The sequence below is a fragment of the Chenopodium quinoa genome, unplaced genomic scaffold, assembly GCF_001683475.1.
Source record: "Chenopodium quinoa cultivar QQ74 unplaced genomic scaffold, ASM168347v1, whole genome shotgun sequence".
Taxonomy (NCBI): domain Eukaryota; kingdom Viridiplantae; phylum Streptophyta; class Magnoliopsida; order Caryophyllales; family Amaranthaceae; genus Chenopodium; species Chenopodium quinoa.
The window spans coordinates 970,748-996,512 of record NW_018743070.1 but is presented as its reverse complement, the minus strand read 5'-3'; the positions used below and the strand labels follow the sequence as shown (position 1 = coordinate 996,512).

The 25,765-nt window shown below is 36.8% G+C and overlaps 1 protein-coding gene and 2 long non-coding RNA genes across 5 annotated transcripts in view; 1 reads left to right on the top strand and 2 right to left on the bottom strand.

Annotated features, from left to right (window-relative positions):
• Positions 1–396: 396 nt before the first annotated feature.
• LOC110731449 lies at positions 397–1,341 on the bottom strand. The gene is made up of 2 exons (XR_002513309.1): positions 1,184–1,341; positions 397–540 (listed from the first exon to the last, which is right to left on the bottom strand). It is a non-coding gene; the product is annotated as an uncharacterized LOC110731449 (long non-coding RNA).
• A 599-nt stretch (positions 1,342–1,940) lies between these two features.
• The window catches only part of LOC110731446 (ribosomal RNA-processing protein 8-like), a 31,156-nt gene continuing 7,331 nt past the window's right edge, over positions 1,941–25,765 (bottom strand). Inside the window, exons 4-10 of the mRNA XM_021911306.1 lie at positions 16,551–16,602; positions 9,574–9,688; positions 9,351–9,445; positions 3,174–3,280; positions 2,878–2,992; positions 2,673–2,717; positions 1,941–2,519 (exon numbers count right to left, since the gene is read on the bottom strand). Coding sequence (XP_021766998.1) covers positions 2,448–2,519; positions 2,673–2,717; positions 2,878–2,992; positions 3,174–3,280; positions 9,351–9,445; positions 9,574–9,688; positions 16,551–16,602 — 601 coding nt within the window. The 3' untranslated portion in view covers positions 1,941–2,447. The remainder of the gene's footprint in view (positions 2,520–2,672; positions 2,718–2,877; positions 2,993–3,173; positions 3,281–9,350; positions 9,446–9,573; positions 9,689–16,550; positions 16,603–25,765) is intronic.
• On the top strand, positions 3,942–8,007 carry LOC110731448. 3 transcript variants are annotated; one of them, XR_002513307.1, is made up of 5 exons: positions 3,942–4,120; positions 5,094–5,179; positions 5,273–5,486; positions 6,292–6,600; positions 7,295–8,007. It is a non-coding gene; the product is annotated as an uncharacterized LOC110731448 (long non-coding RNA). The 3 variants fall into 3 exon arrangements; XR_002513308.1 differs by lacking the exons at positions 6,292–6,600; positions 7,295–8,007 and adding an exon at positions 5,570–6,213; XR_002513306.1 differs by lacking the exons at positions 6,292–6,600; positions 7,295–8,007 and adding an exon at positions 5,631–6,213 and having other exon boundaries at positions 3,943–4,120.

The window sequence follows — 25,765 nt, the reverse complement described above, 5'->3', positions numbered from 1 at the left end:
ACATGGTCAAGGAAACTCAATACTGTTAAGAGAAATTCCACAAAGCTAAAAGAGGAACAAGAGTTTACAGACAAAAGCTACACGATCATACATTACTAGATTTATGAGCAAGCCTATAGGAAGACCAAGGTAGGTATTTTAGGATCTGAGCTAGTAATGTAATCCTATCACAAATAATTATAGTGTGAAAAGAAGCAAGCTAACCCCTAACATGCTCAAGGTCCAAGCTAAACTATCACCATCCCCTTAGTTAGAAAACTAGTCACTGATCAGGGAGTATATTTAAAGTCCCAAATCAGATCATCACGGCTAAACAATACGGAGTAGTTTGATTTAATTATCATGAAAAGGATGGCTAAAGGCAAATAATGAATAAGAAACATATACTTGCATACATTACATAAGTGGCATTGCCGTAGAATTTTATAGAATCTATATAAGAGGTTTCTTTTGCACAACACACTTTTTTCTTTTCACAGATATATTTAACCTCCAGTTCCTGCAATGTCCTGGGTGCCTGACATATCTACCAATTGTTTCCTGAAGAGATTGATAATTGAAGTAATTGAAAGAACATGAAAAACAAAATCACACACAATCCCAATCCTAACCCCTAACATGCTCAAGGTCCAAGCTAAACCATCACCATAAGACTTATTATAACGCCACAAAAACATACGAAGTATACTAATAAAGCCATACAATTCTTACAACAATTCATCAAAACAATAACAAAGTAGATCAGGAACAAGAAATTTAAAACTTAACACATAATTAAAAATAGAAAAAAAAAATTATCAACACCTCTTAAATCGATTATAATAACGAAAAATATCATAAACACCTAATCAATTAAATAACAAATAAAAATCACCAATAACTCATAAAAACATCAACAACTCATTAAATCGCTTATTACAATACATTAACACATAAAAACATAGAAAAACAACAAAAACAGACAACAAATTTGAAAAATAAAAAAAAAAAATATTAGGTCACAAAATTAAGAAAATACACCTTCAATTTTATGATTGAACTAGTAGGAGGAGCAATTGTCTCCTTTTTTTGAAGCTTAACATTTGCCATTATAAATTTTTAATCGAAAACTAAAATTTAAATAGAAATTAGATGAACATGCCTTAAAATAACCAAAAATACAAATTTTGATGAACATACATACCTCAAAATTGGTTGTAGAAGATGAATTATTAATCAAAACAAGAAAATTATGTTAAAATTCAAGATTAAATTGAATAAAAGAGCGAAATTGAAGAACAAAGGAGAGAGAAAGATAGATAAAGAAGAGCAGAGGAGAGAGAAGAGAGGGAAGAGCGGAGGAGAGAGAAGTAGAGCAGAAAAAAAACCCATGATGAGAGAGAAAAATAGAAACTTAAAACTTTCGCACGTGTAAGCTGGGTCTCAATTACCGGCTTACCGCCATTCAATAATTTATTGTAAACCCGTTTTCTTTAAACTTTTGTGAAAGATTAAAGTAAATGAGTAATTTCCAAAAAAAAAAAACATTAACTGATAAAAAAGGAATTAAGAAAAAATAAGAATGAGAAATGTATTTAAGAACGGAGAGGTTAAATTTTCATTCCAAAGTTTTCATTGTTGAAGAGAACAATTTTTTACAGTTTAACCACTTCATTTTTCTGCCCTCCAATCGTCTTCCTCATTTGTTATCCAAATGAGAGAAATTCAATCCCTCCATTTTCTTTCCTTTGTCTCTATTTCTTTCCATTCAAACACTCTTTAGCTGCCCTATATTTGCTTGATTGTTCCATTAATTTTGTAGACCGATGAACTCCCAAATTTATAATGGTTTTTTTTTTTAAACCATTTGTCATGTATAATTAATTTGGTAACCATAGAAAGTGACAAATTAATTAAACACAATCACGATCCTCAAAGTCACACCAATAGAACAACAAAGCTCAACTGAACTTAATTCCCTAATTAAACTAGTTGATCGATCACAGCCAAAGTCAGCAAAAATATTTTTCCAAAAATATGTGCCAGTGGTAATCAACCAAAAATACAGAAAATAACATTTGAATATACATTGATGGTCTTGTTCAATGATCTGGTGTACAACCAACAGTTCTCGACCCATAATGTTAGAAGGCAAGAACAATTGCACAATGAACGGTATAACTATGGCATATTTGAAGGACTGCTCGTGATAATTAGGACTTTCAGGCTAGCAGCAAATTACAGCCACCACTTCTAGTTGACAGCAGGTCTAAATGAATGAGTTCCGTACTTTCATTCTCTATCTGAAACTCCAAAAAAAAACTTGTTTTCCGAATTTCATCAGCAATCCCACCATAATCACCATTTACCAATGCAATTGTGTTCTCTGATCTAAGTACTCCTTGGGTTATGAAGATGTTTGATGCATGATTCTCTTAAATTAAAGAAGATGCTAGTTTCCCAAATGCTCATCGACGCTTGTAGAGACAAGGCTTCAGCTCAGGCCATTCAATATCATTCACATCTCTCAGTTGCTCATCCTGACCAAAAATTAAAGTGATGCATATTCAAAATAAGAAACAAATAGACAAGGAACGGTTGATTGGCCCACATATGTGCAAAAACACAAAGATGACGAGGGCCTTTAATCTTAATACCCTAAAATGAAAAATTGAAAGGAAAGCAATTCACACCTTTTTCCTGAAGAAAAACAGGATGAACATTTTATTTGAGGAATCCTGTAAACAAGAACTCATAAATAGACAGTTTTACAGTAAAGCAAGCAAGATTCCAGAAGAGACATTATTTATAATATTAGAACAAATAATAACTAGAATAAACAAAAGAAAGAAACACAATGTGGTTGTCCATTTTTGGGGAAATAAAAAGCACATATACCTTTTTTACAGTAATAAATCCTATTTCACATATGGCTTTGGAAAATTTATTAGGATCTGCTCCTCCAGTGTTTGGATCAAACCTACTCTTTACTTCAGCTATCAAGAGCCACCCCCTAAAATCATCAGAATATCATCAGAAACATTCCACTTATATCAATAACAATAATAATAAAATTAAAAAAAAATAATAAAAAATTATTCCACTTATATCAATAACTTGTAAACCACCAAACTAAAAACATTGCCTTGGCTGCCTTAATAAAAAAAATAATAATAATAAAAAAAAAATAATGCCTTGGCTTAAGAACTCGGTATGCTTCCTGAAGATAACTAGGGAAATCAGTTCCCATCAGCGAAAGGCAGAATACAGACACATCTACGGATGATGATTCAAGGGGTGTCTGCAAGAACAAAACTTTATGATTTAAACAGCATTGAGATATCAATACACTTGATCAATGATGTTTAATTACAAGAGCATACTGCACCTGATCTCAGCAAAAAGTTTGAGCGTGTAGCATGAAATAAAGTCTAAAATACATGGAAAGTTGAAATCACAGCGGACTCCTTAACATATCTCACAAATATTTTAACTAGAACAGATCTGCAAGAGCCGACTTCCAACAATTGCTCATGCTTAAAAATGTAGTCCAACTCAGTCTCTATACTACAAAATTACTTTAGCTGATGCCTCTTAATAGAATCTTACATTTTTCTAAGTTATTTGTAACAGAAGAGGTGAATGTAAAAGGCCATGTGTTATAGTAATTCACAAGGTAATCCAGCCCTTTTTTTTTTTTTTTTGAAAGCCAAGGTAATCCAGCCTAAAACAAAGGCGGACTCGTACAAATAAAAAACAGTCTATATGACCTATACTTTATAAGACAATAGCTTTTACCACTTATTACAATAAGGGGCCGTTTGGTTGGGGGTATCATCAAAGGGAAAGGGAATGTACAGGCCCCATTCCCTTTGTTGTTGTTTGTTTGTCATCATCTATCATTCCCTTTACCCTTTTTTATTTTTGTGTTTACCCAAATATCTTCCAGACTCATTCCCCCCCCCCACCCCCCCCCCCAAAGACTTTTCCATTCCCATTCCCTCCTTCATTACCCATCACTCTCTCTCTCCTCTCAAACCCTAAAATCTCCATTACCTGTCACCCCTCATTGAAGCTCCAGCGACCACGGCAACCACCCAAGTTTGTACACCGGCGACGACATCCAAGCTGTTCCGACAAGGTACGACCACCGTCGACCCTAATTATCATGTCCTTGTTCTTTTTTCACGTTATCTACCTTAATCATGTCTTTTTTTTTTATTCATAAATTGTTGTGGAATTTATTCTTTATTCCTAAATTTTGAGGAATTTTTCACGTTGTCGACCACCGGCGACCCTAGTAATTGTTGTTCATGTATTTGTTAACCGTTTCGTTAAATAAGGTTTCATGAATGCTTCTTTTTTTTATTTTTTTATTTTTTTCTGGTTGTGAATGACGACAGTAGATGATGATGGTTGTTTTTTTTTTTCTTTTTCTTGAATGAATGCTAATTTGATGTTTATATATCTAATGTTCATATATATATATATATATATATATATATATATATATATATATATATATATATATATATATTTGTTTGTTTAGCTTGAGATTTTTATGCTAATTTGAAGTTTATATATTTGTTTTGCTTGAGATTTTTATATACCTTGAGTGTAAATAATATGTAAACTGGTCAATGATATGGTGTTGTTGATGTTCTTTTCTGCTGAAAATGGCTCGAATTGGTAGTTCTTTGAAAAGGAAGAGAAATTGGGACTTTATTCGGTTCATAATTACTATGATTAATTGTGTTGTGTTGCTACATTTGATGCGTTATTCAATAAGAAAAACTATACACAGTTCTCATTATCTTAAGCTAGATAAAAAAAAACTAGAAGAAAAATGAGATTGCACAACTTGAATAGAATGATTAGAGAAAGTGACACTTTGTGTAGGAACTATCTTCGTATAAATCGATACACATTTGGTGTACTTTTAGAGATGGTTAGAAATATTGGTGGATTAAATGAAACAAGAAACACATGTTTGGAAGAGATGGTTGCGGGCTTCTTATACACATTAGCTCACCATAAGAAAAGTAGAATGATTGGTGCACGTTTTTATAGAAGTGGTGAAACTATTAGTTGACAATTTCATGCTTGTTTGTTAGCAATCTTAAAGTTACATGGTATTCTTCTTAAGAAACCAACTCCAATACAAGAGGACTGCGACGATGAAAGGTGGAAATATTTCAAGGTAATTTAAAAAACCAACACTTCAATTTGAGATAAAATAGAGAGACAATTACATAATTTAAAGTGATATTGTTTGTTTTGTAAAACTCATTAGGTGCCCTTGATGGTACAATGATTCTAGTTAACGTTCCTTGTGAAGATCGATCCAAATATCGCACTAGAAAAGGTACCCTTGCTATGAATGTACTAGGAGTATGCTCACCCGAAATGGAATTTATATATATGTCTTACCTGGAAGGGATCGACACATAATGGTCGGATTCTTCGAGATGCTATTTCTAGGCCTAATGGGTTGAAAGTTCCAAAAGGTAATTTGATTGACATGGTATACTTTATTTGAAATTGACTTAGTAAGAGAGTAATTTTTATTTTTTTTAAAAAATTTGTCAAGGTTGTTATTATCTATGTGACGGAGGATATACTAATGGAGAAAAATTCCTTGCACCATATAGGGGGCATCTTTATCATCTTAGAGAATGGAATAATGGCCCCTGTCAACCTCAAACCGCCGAAGAATATTTCAACTTAAGGCATGCAAAAGCTAGAAATGTGATTGAGAGATGCTTTGGGTTACTCAAGGGAAGATGGGGAATTCTTAGAAGTCCTTGGTTTAGTTTACAAACACATGGTCGAATTGTGCTTGCTTGTGCCTTATTACATAACTTGGTAAAAAGATACTTGCTTGACGAATTTGATGATGATGACTTGTTTGATGAAAGTGATAGTGAAGATGATGGTGGTGATGCTAGTGATGAAGATGATGTGGAGTACATAACCTCCATTGTTGTAACCGATCCATGGACTAATTTTCGAAATACAATGGCCCTAAATATGTTCAATGATTGGAGGGCTAGACACCGCAGACTTAAATTGTGATATTATTCTTGTTTATTAAACAACATTGTATTTGTTATTTGAACTTGAGACTTGTATCTTTATTTCAATTTCGTGTTCTTTTTTTTTTTTTAATTGTTGTATTAAGTCATGGATGTTGTGTTGGACTTATAATAATTTCCTTTATGTATTTCAATTGAATATTTTGTTTGTTAATTTCATTTTTATATATATGCAATGTTATTTTGACATGTTAATATGGTTCAAATGTTTTAGTAGGATGGATGAAAGTAGTGCAAGTAGAGGTGGAAGGGAAAAAAACAAACGATTTTGGACCGCTCAAGAAGATAAAGTTCTTGTAGAAGCATTGTCAGAGCTAGCTGTCGATCCTCATTGGAAGTGTGAAAATGGGTTTAGAAGCGGCTACATGGTTCGCTTAGAGGAGATCATAGGTAAGGCTCTTCCTGGTTGTGGGTTGAAGGCTATGCCACACATCCATTCTCGACTGAAGACACTTGGAGCAAAGTTTAGGGCTATTTCTACTATGTTAAATACAAGTTTAGGGCTGTTTATGATGAGTTTTGCAAGGTATGATAACTTTTTTAAGGTCATTTGCTATTTTGAATACTTGCTATTTTTATATATATTCCTATGGTTGTGGATGTTTAGCATTTTTGCTATTTATTGATAAAGAGTTAAAGGACTGTGTATCTTGGAGTGCATTAGTTTTTAAGTTTTTAAGCAATTGTGTGACTTAGAGTGCACCAGGTTTTAAGTAAAAAATCAGATTTCATGTGTTTTTAAGTAAAAATCAGATTGCATCAGTTTATAAGTAAAAATAATATTGCAACAGTTATTAAGTAAAAATCAGATTCTGCCATACAAGAGATGATGCTGCCTTTACTATTTTTTTAGTGAATATACAACTAAATAAGTTCAGATTTTGTTCTTTTTAGTGTATATGAACACAAACAAAATCAGAGAGGCAGAACATACAACGATGAATACGTATAACAAGAAACAACTGAAACCAATATTTGAGCATTTTGGGAAATTTTGCATCTAGTAAAAATCATATTGCATCAGTTTGTATATTGAGCATTTTGGAAATTTTTGTGTTTTTCAAAAACATCCGAGCTGCAAAAACTTGTATGGAGTTTCATTTCCCCACTTCCATGAACTCATGAATGTTTATGGCAAGGATTATGCAACTGAAAACCAGCTGAAGATTTTGTTGAAGCAATCAACAATTTGCAAACTGTTGCCCCCCCCCCCCCCACAGGTTACACTCGATTCAAGTGATGATGAGGGAGTTGCTGCTAGTGATAATGGCACTCAGACCGTTACTTTTCCTCCAAAAAAGATGAAGGCTGAAAAAAGTTCCAAAAGAAATAAGAAAGGAAAAGGTGGTGCTGGAAGTAATGAGTTGGCTAGCTTATAAGCATTCATGAAAGACATGAATGTTCATCTTTCCACTATGGCAAATGTGATGGCACGCACTGATGATCGTGAATAGCGTGCGGATGAAAGAGAGCAAAAATTAGTTGAAAAGAGTGAGCAAGTGCTAGAGGAACTACTCTCTTTCAATTTAGAAGGTGTCACAGAAGCCAAGGTTTGAAGTGGCTAACATTCTAACCGCACAACTAAACAAGCTCATGGTATTTTCAAAGTGTCCCGACGCTTTGAAAAGTGCTTATGTTAAGAATCTTCTAGGAGGAAGTGGAAATTTTAATGCTTAAATCTAGTGTGGTGCTTTCATGTATGGTTTTGAATTAGGTGTTATTCACAAGCTACTACTTTTGGCATGAACTTTATCTAGATAGGACTATTGGCAAAGACTTGGGTTGAATGTTAATCCTATTAGAACACTTTTGGTATGAACTTTTATCTAGGAACATGTACTTTGCATTGGTATTATTTTCATCAAGAGGTGATTATTTGGATTTGTAATTTATGGAACTAGAAAGATGTTATTTGGAGTTTTTTTTTTTTTTTTTTAACATATTACAGGAAAAGACGATGATACAGGTTGATGGTAAATTTATTTTTTTTAAAATTTTTTAAAAAAAAAAAAAAAAAAAAAAAAAAAAAAAAAAAAAAAAAAAAAAAAACAGGTTCAAGTTTCACGAAGAAACAGGTTTTATTTTTGAGCAAAAATTTAAAGAATTTAAAAACTCAAAATTTGATTCCCCGGCTTAAACCAAACAGTCACAAAGGGAATCAATGAGCAGCTCATTCCGTTTCCTGGATACAACCAAACAACTGGGAAAAATCAGGGGAATTCATTCCTTTCTCCTTCATTCCATTCCAATTCCCCTCTGCGAACCAAACGGCCCCTAAGAGTAATGTCTTATTACTACAAGTTTCAAAATATTGTTCATAAAATTCTAATGCTCTTATGTTAGAGATTTAAAAACATAAATCCTGATGACCGAGCACATTCCCTTTAAGTAAATAAATAAATAAATAAATAAAATAAAATGTAACAGACAGCAAATACAAGGAACTTGATAAAATTGAATGTGAGTCAACTATGGAAAGAAGACAAACCTTGAGAGAGTATTTCGACGATCACAACTTTAGATCAATCCCCCAAATGTTTGGTGAAAATTGTATGAGCTTACTCTAATCAAACATTCCAATCCAAAAGAGATACCCTTGTGCTAGCTCATCAATTTCATATATTATGTTACCCAAAATAAGTGCTTGTTTGGTTAGATAAAGTATTAACTTCTATGAACTTTCAATGTCCATGAAATTTTATTTCCAAAAATTATTTTGGCTGGATGGTAGAAATTTCTATTACCCAAATCCCCAAAGGAATTTCCACTAGGGGCTAGGCAAGTGAATTCCTCCATTTAGTGGAAAGCAGAATTTCCTATGAAGTCTCACTTTCCATGTTAATGCTAACCAAGTGAGCACATACATCTATTTCCTACAAAATTACTTCCCATGTTTTTTTTTTGTCAATTGTCAACCAAAGCACTATTTTACTCAGTGTCAAACACGAATATAGGTCCAAGTATTAAGACTCAAAACTAATCTATTTTACAAACAAGTGACTACTTTTAATACTTGTGTTAGAGTGTTGAGAATCTGACTTGAATACTTACGGAGTTACGGTAAATGGAAGGCCCAGGTGACATAGTTGGCAACTTTAGACATCATTAAGGATCAAACCCAAGCTTCCAGCAGTATATATGTTTTACTGAATGAAATATATACAAACAACCATCCCACTAAATCATGGATCTAATGACTATGAAGTAAACAAGAAACATCCGCATCCACTTGGGTCAATGAAATGGGATGAAATAATAGATTGCAAAGGTGCATACCTTGGACATGTCACAAGAAATAACAGAAGGATCACTGGAAAGAAGATCAATAGAATATACTTTGTTTTTTACATTCTTTGATAACCGTGCATCCCCTGCATTTGACAAAAACAGGCACAATTAGCGTAAAAGTGATAATGAGAAGTGATAAGTGAGACTTCCAGTTACACCAGACATCATTTCAAAATAGGCATTAGTTTGAATAGGGTGCAGAAGACCTCACCACAACCAAAATCAGCCACAATAAAAGATGGATCATGATCCTTCAGCCATTTGATGATCACGTTAACTGGCAGCTCAGGCCAATGTGACATTTGTTCTTGATATCCAACATGATACTGGCATATAAGTTAAGAAAATTTCAAAACAAGCAAAGTATCAGGCAATGAGTATATCAGACACAAACAACTTCCTGGCAGCATATTCCTATGAATATATGATAGAAGTGGATATAACCACACACACACACACACACACACACACACACAAACACACACACACACACACACACACACACACACACACACACACACACACAAAATATAAATAAAAAATTTAAAATAAAATAAAATAACCAAACAAACATGAAAAAAACAAAAAAATTAGAATAAAAAAAATTGTGGCACATGCCACGTACATACAAAATTATGTAAACAAAAGAACATAATTCAGATGCTGAAGCAAAAGTTTACAATGTAAGAGTACAGTTTCAGCAAAATATAGTGGGACTTCCTAGTAAATGCAAGGTAGGTAAGTTTTTTAGTTGACAAAAAATTGGTGAAATGAGGTTAGTAGGACTTATTAGGAATTTCCACTTCCCACAATATGTAGGAGTTTCCCTATGTAATTTCCCAAGGTAAGTAGAAATTCTTATAGAAAGTTACTTCCCCTATTGATAACCAAACAACTTTAGGAAATTCCAATAAATTTGGATTATGAAATTTAATTCCCATAAAAATCGACCTTCATGGGAATTTATACTTCCTGTGTGAATCAAACAACCACTAAATACTTGGACTTAAGACAAAATCCCTATAGTTACAACTAACACTACTTCACTAGGGATGGCAACGAGTCGGACTAAGAGCGGATTATGTTAAATCAGACTCTGACCCAACAGGAAGCGGAGGCTAAATCCGACTCCGACATCCGACTCCGAGACTCCGACTTCATTATCCGACCTCCGACTCCGATCCAACCCCAATCCTAGTTTTTTTTTCGTTATTCAATATACTTTGAGAAATTAGGCTATTTAGGTCTTTACAATCCACACCCATTGCCACCATGACCTACACAAAAATCCACTATCTATTGGAGTCGGAGTCGAATAAGCCGTCAGAGTCGGACATTTGTCGGAGTCGGATTTTTTTTCTCAGTTTTTTTGTGGGATCCGACTTCGACCCTCACCCGACTCGGAGTCGGATTATTTTAACGGAGTCGAACTCGGATTACTTTTTTCTCGGACTCGAAGTGGATTTTTTTACCTCGGATCAGGACGGAATAGGGTTGGATCCGGATTGGATTGCTATCGCTTACTTCACAAATATTTCAAATCCAAGTCTTGCATAGTTGTAATATGAAAGAGGTGTGCTACAAACATCTCTTAAAGCAAACTTGAAGGGCCGGTAATAAGTACTTCATAGCATTAGTATTGGTACTCAAGAAATTTCTCAAGCAAACAAAAAGTATTTTTGGAATATACACCCTTGATAATGAACCAAAGAAGCCACTCCCATACCTATCTTGTAATTAAACGAGTAGAAATCAACTAATAGATTCCAATGATTTACATCTGGAACATCAATATTTCATCACAGATAGTGGCGAATCTAGGAATTTAGAGATGGGGGTACAAATTCGGCTTGTTAAAATAAAACTAATAAACTACAAACTTGACAAACTAAAATATTTATTGTTTCCACTATCTTATTAGTCATTCATAAATAACCAACTATATGAAACCAATAATTTTATTAAAGGTTTTATAGAACTTTAGCTTAATCTAAAGACCATATATATACACTAGAAATAGAGTACTTTTTTTTTAGGAAAGAAATAGAGTACTTGTAATAATTTAATCTAGTATAACTAATCACACTTAGTTTTATAAATTGCCATAATCTAATATACAGTGGTACAAATTGAGGCACACTTATTTACACCTAATATATATATATATATATATATATATATATATATATACTTAGTTTTATAAATTGCCATAATCTAATATACAGTGGTACAAATTGAGGCACACTTATTTACACCTGATATATATATATATATATATATATATATATATATATATATATATATATATATATATATATATATATATATATATATATATATATATATATATATATACTTAGTTTTATAAATTGCCATAATCTAATATACAGTGGTACAAATTGAGGCACACTTATTTACACCTGATATATATATATATATATATATATATATATATATATATATATATTACTGAAATCAGAGGAAAAAAAAAAGTTAACTATATCGATGAACATACTAAGGGGTCGTTTGGTTCGCACGGGGTAATTGGAATGGAATGAAAATCCCCAATTTTGTTGTGTTGTTTGTTTTGAATAACAAAGGAAACACTTCCACCGATCCAACCACCACACCACCACCACATTGCTTAACTTCCCACCATTTCCAGCCACCACCTAGCCACTCCACCACTCCCGCACCTCCTCCACCACTCGCCACCCTTCTCTGCATCTTCCCCGCCCCTCGCCGCCGTTCTCCGCGACCGCACAACTATCTTCTCCCCCGAAAAAACCTCCCCCAGCCCCCAAAACCCTAGATTTATTTTCTCTCCCCGTAAAATCGTTGGCGGCTCCCCCACCACCATCAAAACCCTAGCGTCTAAGGTTTCGAGGATGGTGGGAACGACAACTGATGGTTTTATGGGGAGATAGAAGTTGTTTCTAGGTTTCTGCGGGGTTGGGGGAGGTTTTTTCGGGGGAGAGGAGAGCTGTGAGATCGCGGTGAGCGGCGCCGAGGGGCAAGGGAGGTGCGGCGAAGGGCGGGGGGACGACCGACGGTGAGGGCGCTAGTTTTCCGGTGGTTTCGGTAGGAAGTAGGATGGTGGTATGGTGTTGTTGGGGTGGCTAGGGAATGGGAATGGAAATACCTAGGGGGTGGGAATGAAGTTGGAAGGATTTGGGGGAATGGAGAGGGTAAAAGGAATGGGAAAAAAGGCTTTAAAAAACAACAACAACAACAAAGGGAATGAGGGGAATGAGAGCAGTTGATTCCCATTCCCTTTGATGAGTACCCCCAACCCAACAAGCCCTAAGTTTAGAACCAAACGGTTCGAAAACTCTTTTATTTATATATATAAGAAATCATTAGACATCCATTAAATATTAACAAATATATTAATGTAAGAATAATATTAAAATGACTGATATTTGATATTAGTGTTATATGTTTAAGTATATAAATGATACTTTGTACTTCATCGTAATATAAACGTGAAGAGGACAAGAAAAAATTTACTCCCTCCGTTCAGTTTTTATCTTCCTACTTTCCGTTTTGAAATGTTTCTGTTTTATCTTCCCACTTTAACTTATTCCTTTTATGGTAAAGAAATTATCCACTTTTATCACTACTTACCCCACCACATGGTCCACATAAGAATATATAATACTTCCTCCATTTTCTTTTACTTGCAACACTTAGTTTTAAAAAGCACGCCTAGGCGCTGTTGAGGCGTAAGGCGACTAGGCGTCGCACATTTCAGAAGGCGAGCGCCACAAACCGCCTCAACCAACGCGTAAGGCGCATCGCTTGAGCCGCCTTAGGTTTTAAAGCGTGAGAAAAGGGGCTTTGGATTAGTTTTTGTAAAAAAAAACACATTTTTTTTCCAAATTGAAGCTTACCCAGTATTTAGAGTGATAATTCGAGCAAAAGCCCCTTGTTAATTGAACAATATCACTGCAATTTGACCCCTAATTTTAAAACCCTAATTTACGGGTTGCTTTGCAATTGAAAAATTGGTGAGGTATGCTACAGCACACATCGCCGGGGATCTATCCCCGGTGTTTTCCGGCAGCAAATATACCGGCGGCCGGCACCGCTGAAGCAAACCAGGTAGGCTTCTTTTTTCCCTTTATTCTCTCTCTTCGATCTCTACTCTTCTCCACGCTTTTCTTTTTCTGCTTCTTTTTTCTCTCTCCTCTACCCAACTAAAATAACGTAAATTTTTTTTAACTCTATTACTTTTTCAGTTATATACTTTTTTTTTTAATATACAAAAGCCTTCTCCTTCAGTCCTTCTGACTGTTAGTCACGCGACCAGTCTGACCACCCTTTTTTTGTTTTTTAACCAAAAAAAAAAAAGTAAAATAAAAATAAATTTAAATAAAAAAAATTTGCGCCTCATATCCAAGAGGCGTGCGCCTCGCACTTTTTAAAACTAAGTTTCAACACTTTCCTAAAAAGGAAATGTCACAATACTTGCAACACACTATAAAAGTAAAGTTACTTTAGGGAAATACTATACTATTTTTCTTATTTAAAGCACATGGCCCACTAAATTACACTCCTAACAACCACTCATCCTACTATAAAGTTTATTATATCATGTAAACTCCACCTTTCTTAATTACCGTGCTAAAGGGTGTGTTGCATCTAAAAGAAAACGGAGGAAGTAAAACTTTTGTTTTTAAACAACTTTCTCTCTCATACTTGAAAAGTAAAAATAAGGACCCATTTTTAAGAGAATTAATATACTCCACAAGTGTTTTCGATAAAAAATATAAAAGAAAAAAACTTTAAAACAAATATTAAAGTAAAAAACTCATTCTGGCAGAAGCGTACTTATATAACTAAAGAAAACAGTTCTAGACATTGCCAGTCTCTTTTCATTTCCTTTGTAGAAGAGTGCGGCAAAGACTATTAATGCTGACTCTATGACAAAACCTAAGAGATCAGTTTTATATAATAATCAGTCTCTTTGATCAATATTTTGTTTTCTGGAATAAGGATATGCACCCCTGTATCCGCCATTGTTTACAAAAAATCTCTAGCATGAGACATTATATTATTTCAAAACAGAATTACAAGTACAAAATCCAGCACAAACATTGTATGAAAGAACTTTTAACCACTGGACACATTTATTAAAGGGAATATAATTTTCAAAAAATTACTAGATGGTAGGGCTCGCGAGAATGGCAAGTGAACATATATGTAATAAGGAATCTAGGATTTAGATATGCATATAATAGTTTAGCTACTCCAATAGGTGGCTGCCACAGCCACCAAGAACACTAGATTCTAGAGTGCACTTACAAATCTATCTATACTTCTATACTTATATATTAAAAAGCGTTCCTAAAAACGTTTATGTGTCATGTGGCACCCTCGCTATGTCATTTTTCAACTATGAGCATATTCTAATAAAGTCTATCATAAAATTCGAACTCATAACCACAAAAATATGCATTAGGTGTCTTACCATCTCATCCATATATTAATCATGCTTTTATACTCAACTCATAAATATATAACTATATAGATTGGATGAAAATCTGAACATTTAATAGCTGTAATTCTTTTAAAAAAAAAAAATCGATCCTATTATTTGCTAGTTATGCTAATCGCAGTAATACATACAAGCAAGAAAAATTAACTATTGTTCTAAATTAATTTTAGTTATTTACTTATTTTGATAATAATTATGTCTTTATTTTCATTATATTATAACTTATAAACAAAGGACATGTTTATATAATTTTTTTTTACAAGAACAAGTTTATATATTTAATCAATAGTTGTTCCATAAATAATTTATTCAAAGGTTTAATGAAAAATTATTATAAATTATAAACAATATGAATAAATAAATAATAAAGAATGAACCTATCTATTCAATTACAAGTGTTTAAAAAAAAAAAAAAAAACAAAAAAAACACACACACCAGAGCATCGGGCCACACACTGGTTAGTAATTAAAAGTCATCCAAAACTTCCAAGTACTAGATGACTTAATTAGGGCTGGCAAAAGTTGTCCCGACCCGAAAACACGCCTCGAACCCGACCTGAGAATGACGGGTTAGGGTTGAGATTTTCGACCCGAAAACTTAAATGGGTCGACACGAACCCGACCTGAAAGTTAAATGGGTTAGGTTAAGGTTGAAAATTTCAACCCGAAAACGACCCACTTAACCCGAAATTATATTTTCGGCATGATAACCCAAACTAATACAGAGTATACGTTAAAACCAAAAAAAAAATTAAAAAAAGCTTAACAAAACCTGAAAAACGAAATAAGTGAATCAAAGCCCAAGCCCAAAGCAAGCCACCTTATAAAACTAAACCCTAAAATCCTATTGTGAATTTGTGATACTTTTCATATTGCAACCGTTTCTCTCTCATCCTCATTTCTAATTTCTCAAACATACTCAATTCCTCGTATCTTCATCAAATTCCTCACGTCATCAGTTCTTCAGCTCCTCCACCGCTCCACGAGACTAAGAGTGACGAGTATATAGCATACACATTCCTCTATTCCTCTCCTTCAAAGCTTCAGATCCTCAGTTCCTCACATGTTCATCATTTTTTTTTGTTGATTTCGAATTCTAATTTGTATTTCAGTGTAGACTTTATTTTGGACTTTTAGTATGTTGTATGTAATTGTTAATTAGGCTAGTTTCTTTATTTTTATGGCTTTATTATTTTGGTGTTATGCCGTAGAATATCAGTTAGAAATTTATTAGGTGGGATTAAAATATCAATTTGTTTCCCAAACAAAAAATCATGTCGAACCAGATTACTTTTGGGTTAATTTCAAGTAATTTTCAGGTCAAAACCTGATTTTTTTTTTAAAAAAAAAAAAAAAAAAAAAAAAAAAAAAAAAAAAAAGGTTACTTTTGGGTTGACCCGAACCCGAAAATATCAGGTTCAGGTTGGGGTTCTCAACCCGAAAAGTTAAATGGATCAGGTTCGGGTTGGGGGTCTGCTGACCCGAAATCAGCTGACGTGAACATGAACCCGACCCGACCTGATTCGTTTGCCAGCCCTAGACTTAATATCCATTACATCATAGGCGGTAATTTATACATATGTACTGTTTAACGCAGAACATTTCCCTAACTTTACCCATTTTGTCAATAATATATCTAGGATAAGTCATACAACTTGGATATAGTAACCATAAAAGTAGAAACTCACCATACTGAACAACGAAGGGTCCTCCTTGAAAAACTTTAGAGCTTCATTTCCACTGCAAAACAAAAGAAGGATATATGTGTATTCAATTTAGCAAAATAAAATGGCTAACAATACATCAATAAAAAGTTTATAACATGCTATACCCAATCATGCCCCCACAGGCCCGCAAGTAAAAGATTATAACAAAACAAAATTCAACTGTCAAACAATTCTAAACTCAATACTCATACTTTCACTCTATTCTAGGGGTGGGTCCAGTAATTCATGAATTCCAAAGATTCTTAAAGATGAACATTTAAAACATCCAACAAACAATGAAGTGGCTGATATCTGTCATCCACAATCCTAATAGAAGAGACGCAGAAAAGGGAAACATTAAGTGAAGAGAAAGGAAACTATACAAGTATCAACAATTCTCATACATTGGTATTGGACAATACACTAATTAATTGATGGTCATTTAGTTAGTGATAATATGGATATTATTCCTTGTATCTAGGTTAATTCCTATACCTTCTTTAGATACATTAGGAACTCCCCTCGTGAGAAGGGTTTCCTATTGTTTTTCTTTTATTTTTTTACCTTTAAATTAAAACAAATTAGTGATACTCTACAATGAGTCCCAAGATCTTTTTTTTTTTAAAATATATATATATATATATATATATATATATATTACAGGTACCTTATTTTCTAGGACTACAACAGATCCAATAGCCTTAAGATCACAAGTACCAAAATATGAAAGATTCCCAAAAAGAGAAGTAGGGTACCACAATGTCTATAAAACTAAACAAGTCATATAATATGAAGCCCCTAAAGTACACACTGATCAACCGCAGGAGTCTGAAAAAAATGTGCCTCTCAAGCCTCATTGCACTTTTTCTATCACAACAAATAACATTACATAATGCCACCTTCTAGTTTTAGCTTTTTTTTTTTTTCCGGGCTACAGTTGCTCTAATTGAGTACCATGACACAAATAGAGATTGCTACATTCACAAAATAAATATATTCACTATGTTGCTATGTGAACAACAAATAATTTTTAGCCAAGGGCCATTCAAATCTCAGGTATATGATGTCCCACTCAATTACAGTGAAAAAAGGAAATATATAGATTAGAAAATGAAAAAGGAAGAAAGAGTACAACTATAAATGTGCCTATCAATTGAAACCATCTTTAAAAATGATAAGAAATTAAAACATCAACATCCATACATATGCTATCAAAAACTATGTCATCCATTTTACAACCTTATTAGCAAACACTAAGCTACATCCTCTTGATTAATAGCACACATATATTACTAGTCATTGACATAACCCATAATTGTGATTTACAATCATCGGCATACATATATGACTAGTCATTGACATAACCCATAATTGCGATTTACAATCATCTAGGCTGTGATTTGCATCCTCTTGACTAACGTTACATAAAGGACTAGTCAGTGGTCATTGACATGGGATTAAATCCCTTACTATTTTATGGTTATAACATATAAGTCCTATTATGAGTTTATGACTTAATAGCTTTATTAATGCAGAAGCTAGATCCCTCCAAATTCACATTGATGTTAATTCCCTTGATACTCTCGCAGCGGCATTCAAGGTATTAATAGCTTGATTTTAGATTAATTTCTCTCTTATGGCATTCCTTGAGCTTGATTTTAGATTAATTTCTCTCTTATGGCATTCCTTGCATGATTTGGATTGGTTCTCAAAAGTAGTAGTGTTTTCGGGCAATGGTATACGTTCAGACTCTTTGAAGCCAAAAGGGGACCGAAGAAAAATTAGTCTTTTGCTAGAATTGTTTTGGGTGTTTTTGTCCCTCGGGAGAGTTACAACTCGAAGACTGGTTGCACGCGGCCTATACCTGCAAGACAACGGAGAACCCGGGTGTTTGGAGTTCCGCCTCCGACGATCAAGTTAGTATTTGAGTATAAGTAGGAAAAAGTGCGAAAAAAAAGATAAAATCTTCTCGAATTCCGAGATCAGGTGTTCTCTGATGTAAGAGAATGTAGGGTATGTGTAATAAATGATTGAATGTGTCCCAAGATTAGGGGATATCTCCCTATTTATAGGGTCATTGGAGAATGTGCCCTCTCTTAGGTCACCTGACCTAGATTTGGTGGGCTGCGCCAATTTATGGCGTTTTGGGGAATTGGGCCTTAAAGACCGCAATTCTAGAAAGCATATGAGGCTACCAAATGGACCTGCCTATGCTTGACACGTGGCCCTCTCTAATTGGTGCACATGGATAGGGCATTTTTACCCAAACATTTGCCCCTCACAGGTAGCACGCGGCGGGGAAGCCCTCGTTTTACCCCTCTATAAATAGCAGTTTCTACCCTCTCACATTTCCAACAAAGCATTTAACTTTTTAGAGAGAGAAAGAGAGAATTTCTAGAGAGAGAGGCTCTGCATCCGCGAATTTGAGATTTCCGCCTACGTTTCGAGGAGTAAATCCGGTCACCGCGTGTAGCAATTTTCAGAATTTCAGAGCTAAGTGTAAAGATAACCGCCTCTACTCCCTCAAAGATTTTAAGCTTTATATACTTTTTCGCTTGTGTAGTTAAGCTTCAAAAATAAAATGGACTCTCCATCAACCCACACGGCACCGCCTATGTCATTTAGCCGATCCTGGTACGGGTGAATCTAGAACCGGGGGTGCCTTTTCTGGACATTTGGACCTGCTTTGCTCATCCCCGAACTCCTCCGTGTCTATGCACGACACAATCGCCAAAGTTAAACAAACGGCTGTCAAGCCTAGGAAGCGGCGCGCTAGGAGAGTGCCCCCGATGAAGTTATTCCTGATAAGGAATATGAGGGTTCGGAGGAGGAGGAGGAGGTGGGTTCTCCCCCGGATGGCACCCCCTCGACCCCAAATGCGGATTCGATCGCGATCGCGGGAACGATCACGGTGTTGCAGTAACAGAAACGGTGCGGTGATCACGGACCGAGTATCGGTCATCGCGGTAGAATTTTTAATTTTTAAAAAAATTATTTAAATTCTAAACTGATCTATACAATTATTTTATGCACTTATATACTAGTAATAAAGTAATGATTTGCATCAAAAAAAAAATATAATAAAGTAATGATAAAAATATTAAACTAAAAATAAAATGGTAAAACAGTAAAAGTAACCGATAAAAAGAGTGATGAAGTGGAATTTAAAAAGTAAAAAATAAAATTTGAAGTCTCCTACCTCCTAAGTCTATCAATAACGTAAAGGGGGAGTTAAAAATCCAAAAATAAATGAAAGGTGTAAATAAATGAACCGCAAAACTAAATAACACTTCCTTTACCTACCCCACTATTTTAGCCTTTCTTTTACTTCCTCTTTCTCTTTCTATCATGCGGAGTTTCACAAGCTAACAATGGAGTCCGGCGGTGTATCGGCCGTATCGGTCAAAAATGCGGTGGTTTTGAAAACACCTTTACAAAACGCTAAATCGCGGTTCAGCAACTTCAAATTCCGTTACATCTCGGGCGAAACGTGACGACACGGCCGAGATTTTATTCTATGACCCTAGTGACACAATCTTGGAAGAGGCAGACGGCGAGGATGATGCCTCTTCCCAAAGGTATGAAGATGGGTCAGGCGATGAGGAAGCCGTCGAAAGATCCTATCGGGCTCTGCCAAGAGAATGTGGCGGCTAACTACCAACGCCTAAAGGGCCTGAAAAGCCCAATCCCTTGGAAACTAAGATACTTCCTAGGGACTTGGCGGTTATTAAGGGTAGCTTTCGAGCCTTTGCGGAGGCTCATCCTGGAGGATAGAGGTTAAGCCGCCTGAGGCAACGATTGCCTCGGAGGATGACATTGAAAACGCCGACAACTGTTTCGGCTGCTACGAAGCCGTGGTTAAAGTCGGCCTCTGCTTTCCCCTTCACAAAGGGATTAAGAAAATTTTAAAGGGCCCCCAACTCGTGGATAAACATTCTGAGCTATATCGCCGCCTGCGAGTTTCAAGACATAGAACCTAGTTTAGCGGTGTTTGCTCACATGCATTATATGAGCCGGAGCGGGTACGTGGCGTGGTACACTCTAACCACACACCCACTGATGTTGGACAAGTCGTCCAAGTGGTCCGGCTGGAGGGAGAGGTTTAACTTGATCTCCTCTCCATTGCCTTTGTTGATCTTTTTAACCAATTGTTTCCTTTCTTTTTGCTAAAAAAGCAAAGAACACGGTTCCTCTAAAGAGCAGCCTTAGAAGCCAAAGAGGCCAAGAAAGGAAGGGTAAGCCCGACTGCTAGACTTTCTAGCTTTTATACCAACTTAGTTATTTACCGGTTGTACCCCTTTCCTCGATATACAAATTTTCCGTTTGTAACTCATTTTCCATTTGCAGAATGGAAGCAAATCAATTCCCCACTCAATTACAAAGTTATTCAAATGGTCGGGGGATGAGATGGCCAAGACATCTTCTAAAACGGCAAGGAAGGTCCCTCCTCACACATTGGTTAACTATCTGCAAGTCAAGACTCTAGTCAACCCGTTTGAAGGTTCGATGAGCAGTCAGCATGTGTTGCTTTCTCACCAAGTACTTTTTTTTGTGCAGATCCCCCCTCCCCTGACATGCAGGTGTTTGCCAAGAGGATGGTGCGGACCAAAACACTCTATGCCTGGCACGTGGTGGATTTTGACCGTGGATTTTGACCGGATCTAGGGCCAGAGGTGGATATGAAGATTGCCCAATCAGATCTCAAGGCCTTGGAGGGAGCTGACAAGGAGAATTCCCAACTGCCATGGGTGTCTAGCTCGTCCAGCAAAGAAACCAGCACAAAGACGAGATTGCCAAAGAGCAAAAGCGGCCGGTGGCTAAAAATGAGTGGGACACTGAAGCCCGGCTGCATATTGCATGGGGTCTACTCCACCCTAAAATTGAATTTGATGTACTCAAAATGAGGTATGATTACGTCACGACGCTCAGGCGCGCTCGATGAGCAGGCTCCATCTCCCTTTAAGGCATGGACCCTTGAACAAGGCTTTTTGGTCTCCGATGATGAGGAAGAGTCGATAATCAGGTCTAGGCTAATGAAGCTCAAACTTATCAAGTCCAGGATGGTTAGGTCCTGGATACGCAATATGAAGCAAGCCTCCCGGCAAGCCAAGACGAGTCGGAGCAGGCCTAGCAGCCTTAATTCAGCCTCCCTTCTTCTGCGGCAGTATGCCAATGCAATCTTTCCGGCCTGGGAGCAGAGTATTTCTGTGTTTCTTACCGACTAAGGAGTCAGGTGACAATTTTATTTTCTTTTGTCCCGAATATTATCCGGTTAACATTATTATCCGATTTTGACCGGCTTTGAATGAAATTTGCCGACTGGATCGGCTTGATGAATTTGTTAATTTTGTTTAAATTTTTGCACTTAAATTCTGCAATTTTTCCCAACTTTTTTCAGCATGCGGCAAATAGTATACCGACTACTCTTGGCCCCGGCGACTGTGTGGTTAGTTTCAGTACTTCTTTGATTGATTGACTTGGGAATGTTTGATACTTTCAAGAGTATGGGATGTTCCTAAGTCAATTAATCACAGTAGTGATTGCCCCAAACCAAGTACACAGTCGTCCACATAACCAGTAAGTAGCCATTTTACCCAACCGTGGGGTATTCACAATCCAGTATAAACTGTCTTTTAATGAACCAGGCGGGAACTTGCCGCCAGTAAGCTTAAAGGCCATCTGGGGTGCCTGCAATCCATTGCACCTGGTTTGTCTGCCCCATTGAAGTGACTAGTATAATTTCGTCGAATAATGTAACAGATAACTTTTAGTTATCAACCGGCTGATGTCTTTTGACATCCGATTTTTACACTTAATCCTTGTATTAGACTATTTTAGTCAGACAACTATGATTTAACCAAATAGGTCGTTTAATCTTTACTGTTTGCATATGCTGGTAGAGCAAACGATAAAATGCCCTCTCCGACGATAACACCCAGAGGTGGACGCCATACTCATATGGGAGTAGACGAATTTATAAATTTGCATCCGGCCTTTGGCCTCTAAATTAAATATCATTTTAGCCACTAAGTTTTTAACTTAGTTTAATTCATTCTATGGACCGTTTGTATATTGCACAGATGATGGTCTACCATTACGCATGTATATATATACAAAGTAAGCAATTAAAGCGATTTGAAAACAAAAAGCAATTTTTCATTGATAGGCTTTTTATTTACAAAAATTTTTACAAATCTTAGAATCAGTACTTTTTCAAGTTGTGAACATTCCAAGTCTTAGGCAGCTGCCTACCGTCTAGGTTTCCGGTCAGTGTCGTTTCTCACTTCTTCATAGATCCGGTAAGGGCCTTCCCAATTACGAGTTAGCTTTCCTTGCTTGTTGGCCCTACCGGTTGCCTCCATCATACGTAACACAAAGTCCCCAACTTTTAAGGGTCGTTTGTGCACTCTCTTGATATAGGCACAAGTTATTCTCAAACGGTAAATCTCATGACACAAGGCAGCATTGCCCCTGCGCTATGGGATTGAGTCCAATGCTCGCCGCATGGCCTCCCAATTTACCTCTTCATCGTATAACATGACTCGTAGAGTCGGCTCATAATGCTCAATGGGCAAGACGGCTTCAACACCGTAAACCATGAGAAATGGAGTTTCACCGGTTACCCCTTTTTAAATTGTTCAGATGGCCCATAGGACATGAATTAACTCTTCAGCCCATAACTGCTCTTTCGATTTTCTTTTTGATACCGTCTCAGATGAGTTTATTGAAGGCTTCAACTTGGCCGTTAGGTTGGGGTCAGCCGACTGATGCAAAGCAATGTGAGATCCCTTGATCTCCTAACCAAGTTTTAAGCTGAGACGTCTCAAATTGAGGTCCATTGTCAAACACCATAAACTTGTCACCTTGACCGCCTCGGCTTCCACCCACTTAGTTAAATAATTCACAACCACAAAAATATAGCGCTTTTCGTTCGATGCAGGCGTATCAGGTCAGAGCCGGCGGTGGATTAGCTTGCCAAATCTTTGACACTTATCACATTTTTCTGATAAACTTTATGGCAGCTGACTCAAGAGTGGGCCAGAAATAATGCCACCTTCTGACGGCTAAAGACCTACCACCTGCATGAGAGTCCCAGTATCCCGCATGCAACTCTTTAAAAACTTTTCTCCCCTTTCTGGGGTAACTCACTTCAATAGAGGCTTCAAAAACCCCGCTTTGAAGAGTTCTCCTTCCCTTATCTTGAAATTTACAGCACGCTTCTTCAGTACGACCGCCTCCTAAATCAGGGAGCGTGTCGTGTGTCGGATACGCCCGGATGCCATCCATCCAAGTAGAACTTCGGTCCAGTACTCCAATGGGCTCGTCATCAAATATACTTCGTTTTTCCATCACTTGCCAGAGTGACCGAGGCGTATCACATGGGGCGGAGGATGCTAATTTTGACAGAGTATCCACCTAATTGTTTTCAGACCTGGGCACTTGACTTAGATGAAATTGTTCAAGTGTCCCAACTTCAACTTTGACGGCCTGCAAATATTTAATCATTGCCGGATGGATGGCTTCATACTCACCATAGCATTTGCTAACGTGCGGATGCCGGCTAGCAAGGCTTCATATTCAGCCTCATTATTTGAGGCCTAGAACTTGAACCGTAGTGCATATTCATAATTATCTCCTTCCGGAGATTATGCCTGCACCACAACCATTCATAGTAGAGCTCCCGTCTACATGCACCTTCCAAACCTGATGAAGGTTGTCCACAGCAGTCGGCCTTGTCATCTCGACAATGAAGTCGGCAAACGCCTAACTCTTCACTACCTTTCTTGGTTCGTAAGTGATTTCAAGACTTTGTATTTCAATAGCCCATTTGAGCATTCTACCAGATGACTCCGGGGTTTGGCCGTTTGAGGGGTTGTGCAAAGAAGTATGGTTTTAACTTCTTAACAGCCATGTAAAGTTCAAGGCCAAAATTTTCAACCATGGGGTATCGACAAGGTGATCCGTTTGTAGCTTTGATTTTACTATCATGTCATCAATATACGCCTCTACATTCCTCCCAATCTGATTAATAAAGACTGTATTAATCATCCGTTGGAAAGTAGCCGGCACATTCTTCAAGCCAAACGACATCACCATATAACAGAATAACCCTGATCAATGACGAAGGCCATCTTCTCTTATCTTTTTTCCACAAAGGGTGTCTGGTGGAAGCCGGAGTAGGCATCCATAAAGCTCATCAAGGCATGCGCGGCTGGAGAGTCGACCAGTTGTCGATCTTTGAAAGCGGGTAATTGTCCTTTGGACATGCCTTGTTTAAGTTAGTGTAGTCAACACACATGCACCAAGTACCATTAGGCTTCTTTACAAGCACCACATTCGCAACTAATCAGGGAAGTTACATGGCCAAATGAACCTGACGTCTAACAGCTTTTTGACCTTGGGAGCTGCCGCCTGACTTCTTTCCTTGCCGTGGTTTCTTTTCTTTTGCCGGATGGGCTTCTTTTCAGGATCCACGGCGAGTTTGTAGACAGCAAGATCCGGGCTGATTCCTGGCATCTCTTCCACTTCAAAGGCAAAGATATCTTTGAATTCTTTCAGCACGAGGTGCAAGTCTGCACCCAACCTTTCGAAGGCAGCCGTCCCCACCTTAACAGTTCGCTCCGGACAGCTGTCATCTAGAGGAATATCAATGTGCTCACTAGCCGGCTGGGGACGAAGATTATCTGACCTCGGTGATTGCCATTTCTTCTCCTTCTTCACCCCTTGACTTCGTCAAAATCTATTGGCTCCTTTAGCTGACTGGCTGCAGCAGTCGGCTTGACGTTTGAGAAATAACACTACCTTGCCGTCTTTTGGTCCCCATTGAGGGAGCCAACAAAGCCATCATCCTTCTTATACTTAACAAGCATGAGAGCTGGGATGATGACGGCCTTGCAATCGTTCAAAGTGGGTCGGCCTAGAATAATGTTGTAGGCGGTCAGCTCTTTAAACGACCATGTGCCACCCTTTTCCTTCGCCCGAGTCGAATGGGTAGGTCAATTTGTCCGACTGGGTGTACGACCCCTCCACCAAAGCTAACTAATGGATAGGAGACGTCGGGAAGATTATCCAACTTGTAATTAAGCTTAGAGAGACACTTGTAGCTTATGAGATCAGATGAGCTACCCGTGTCTATCAGGATCCGGCCAACCAGTTGGTTGGCGACCTTGCATTCAATGACGACAGGGTCGTCATGC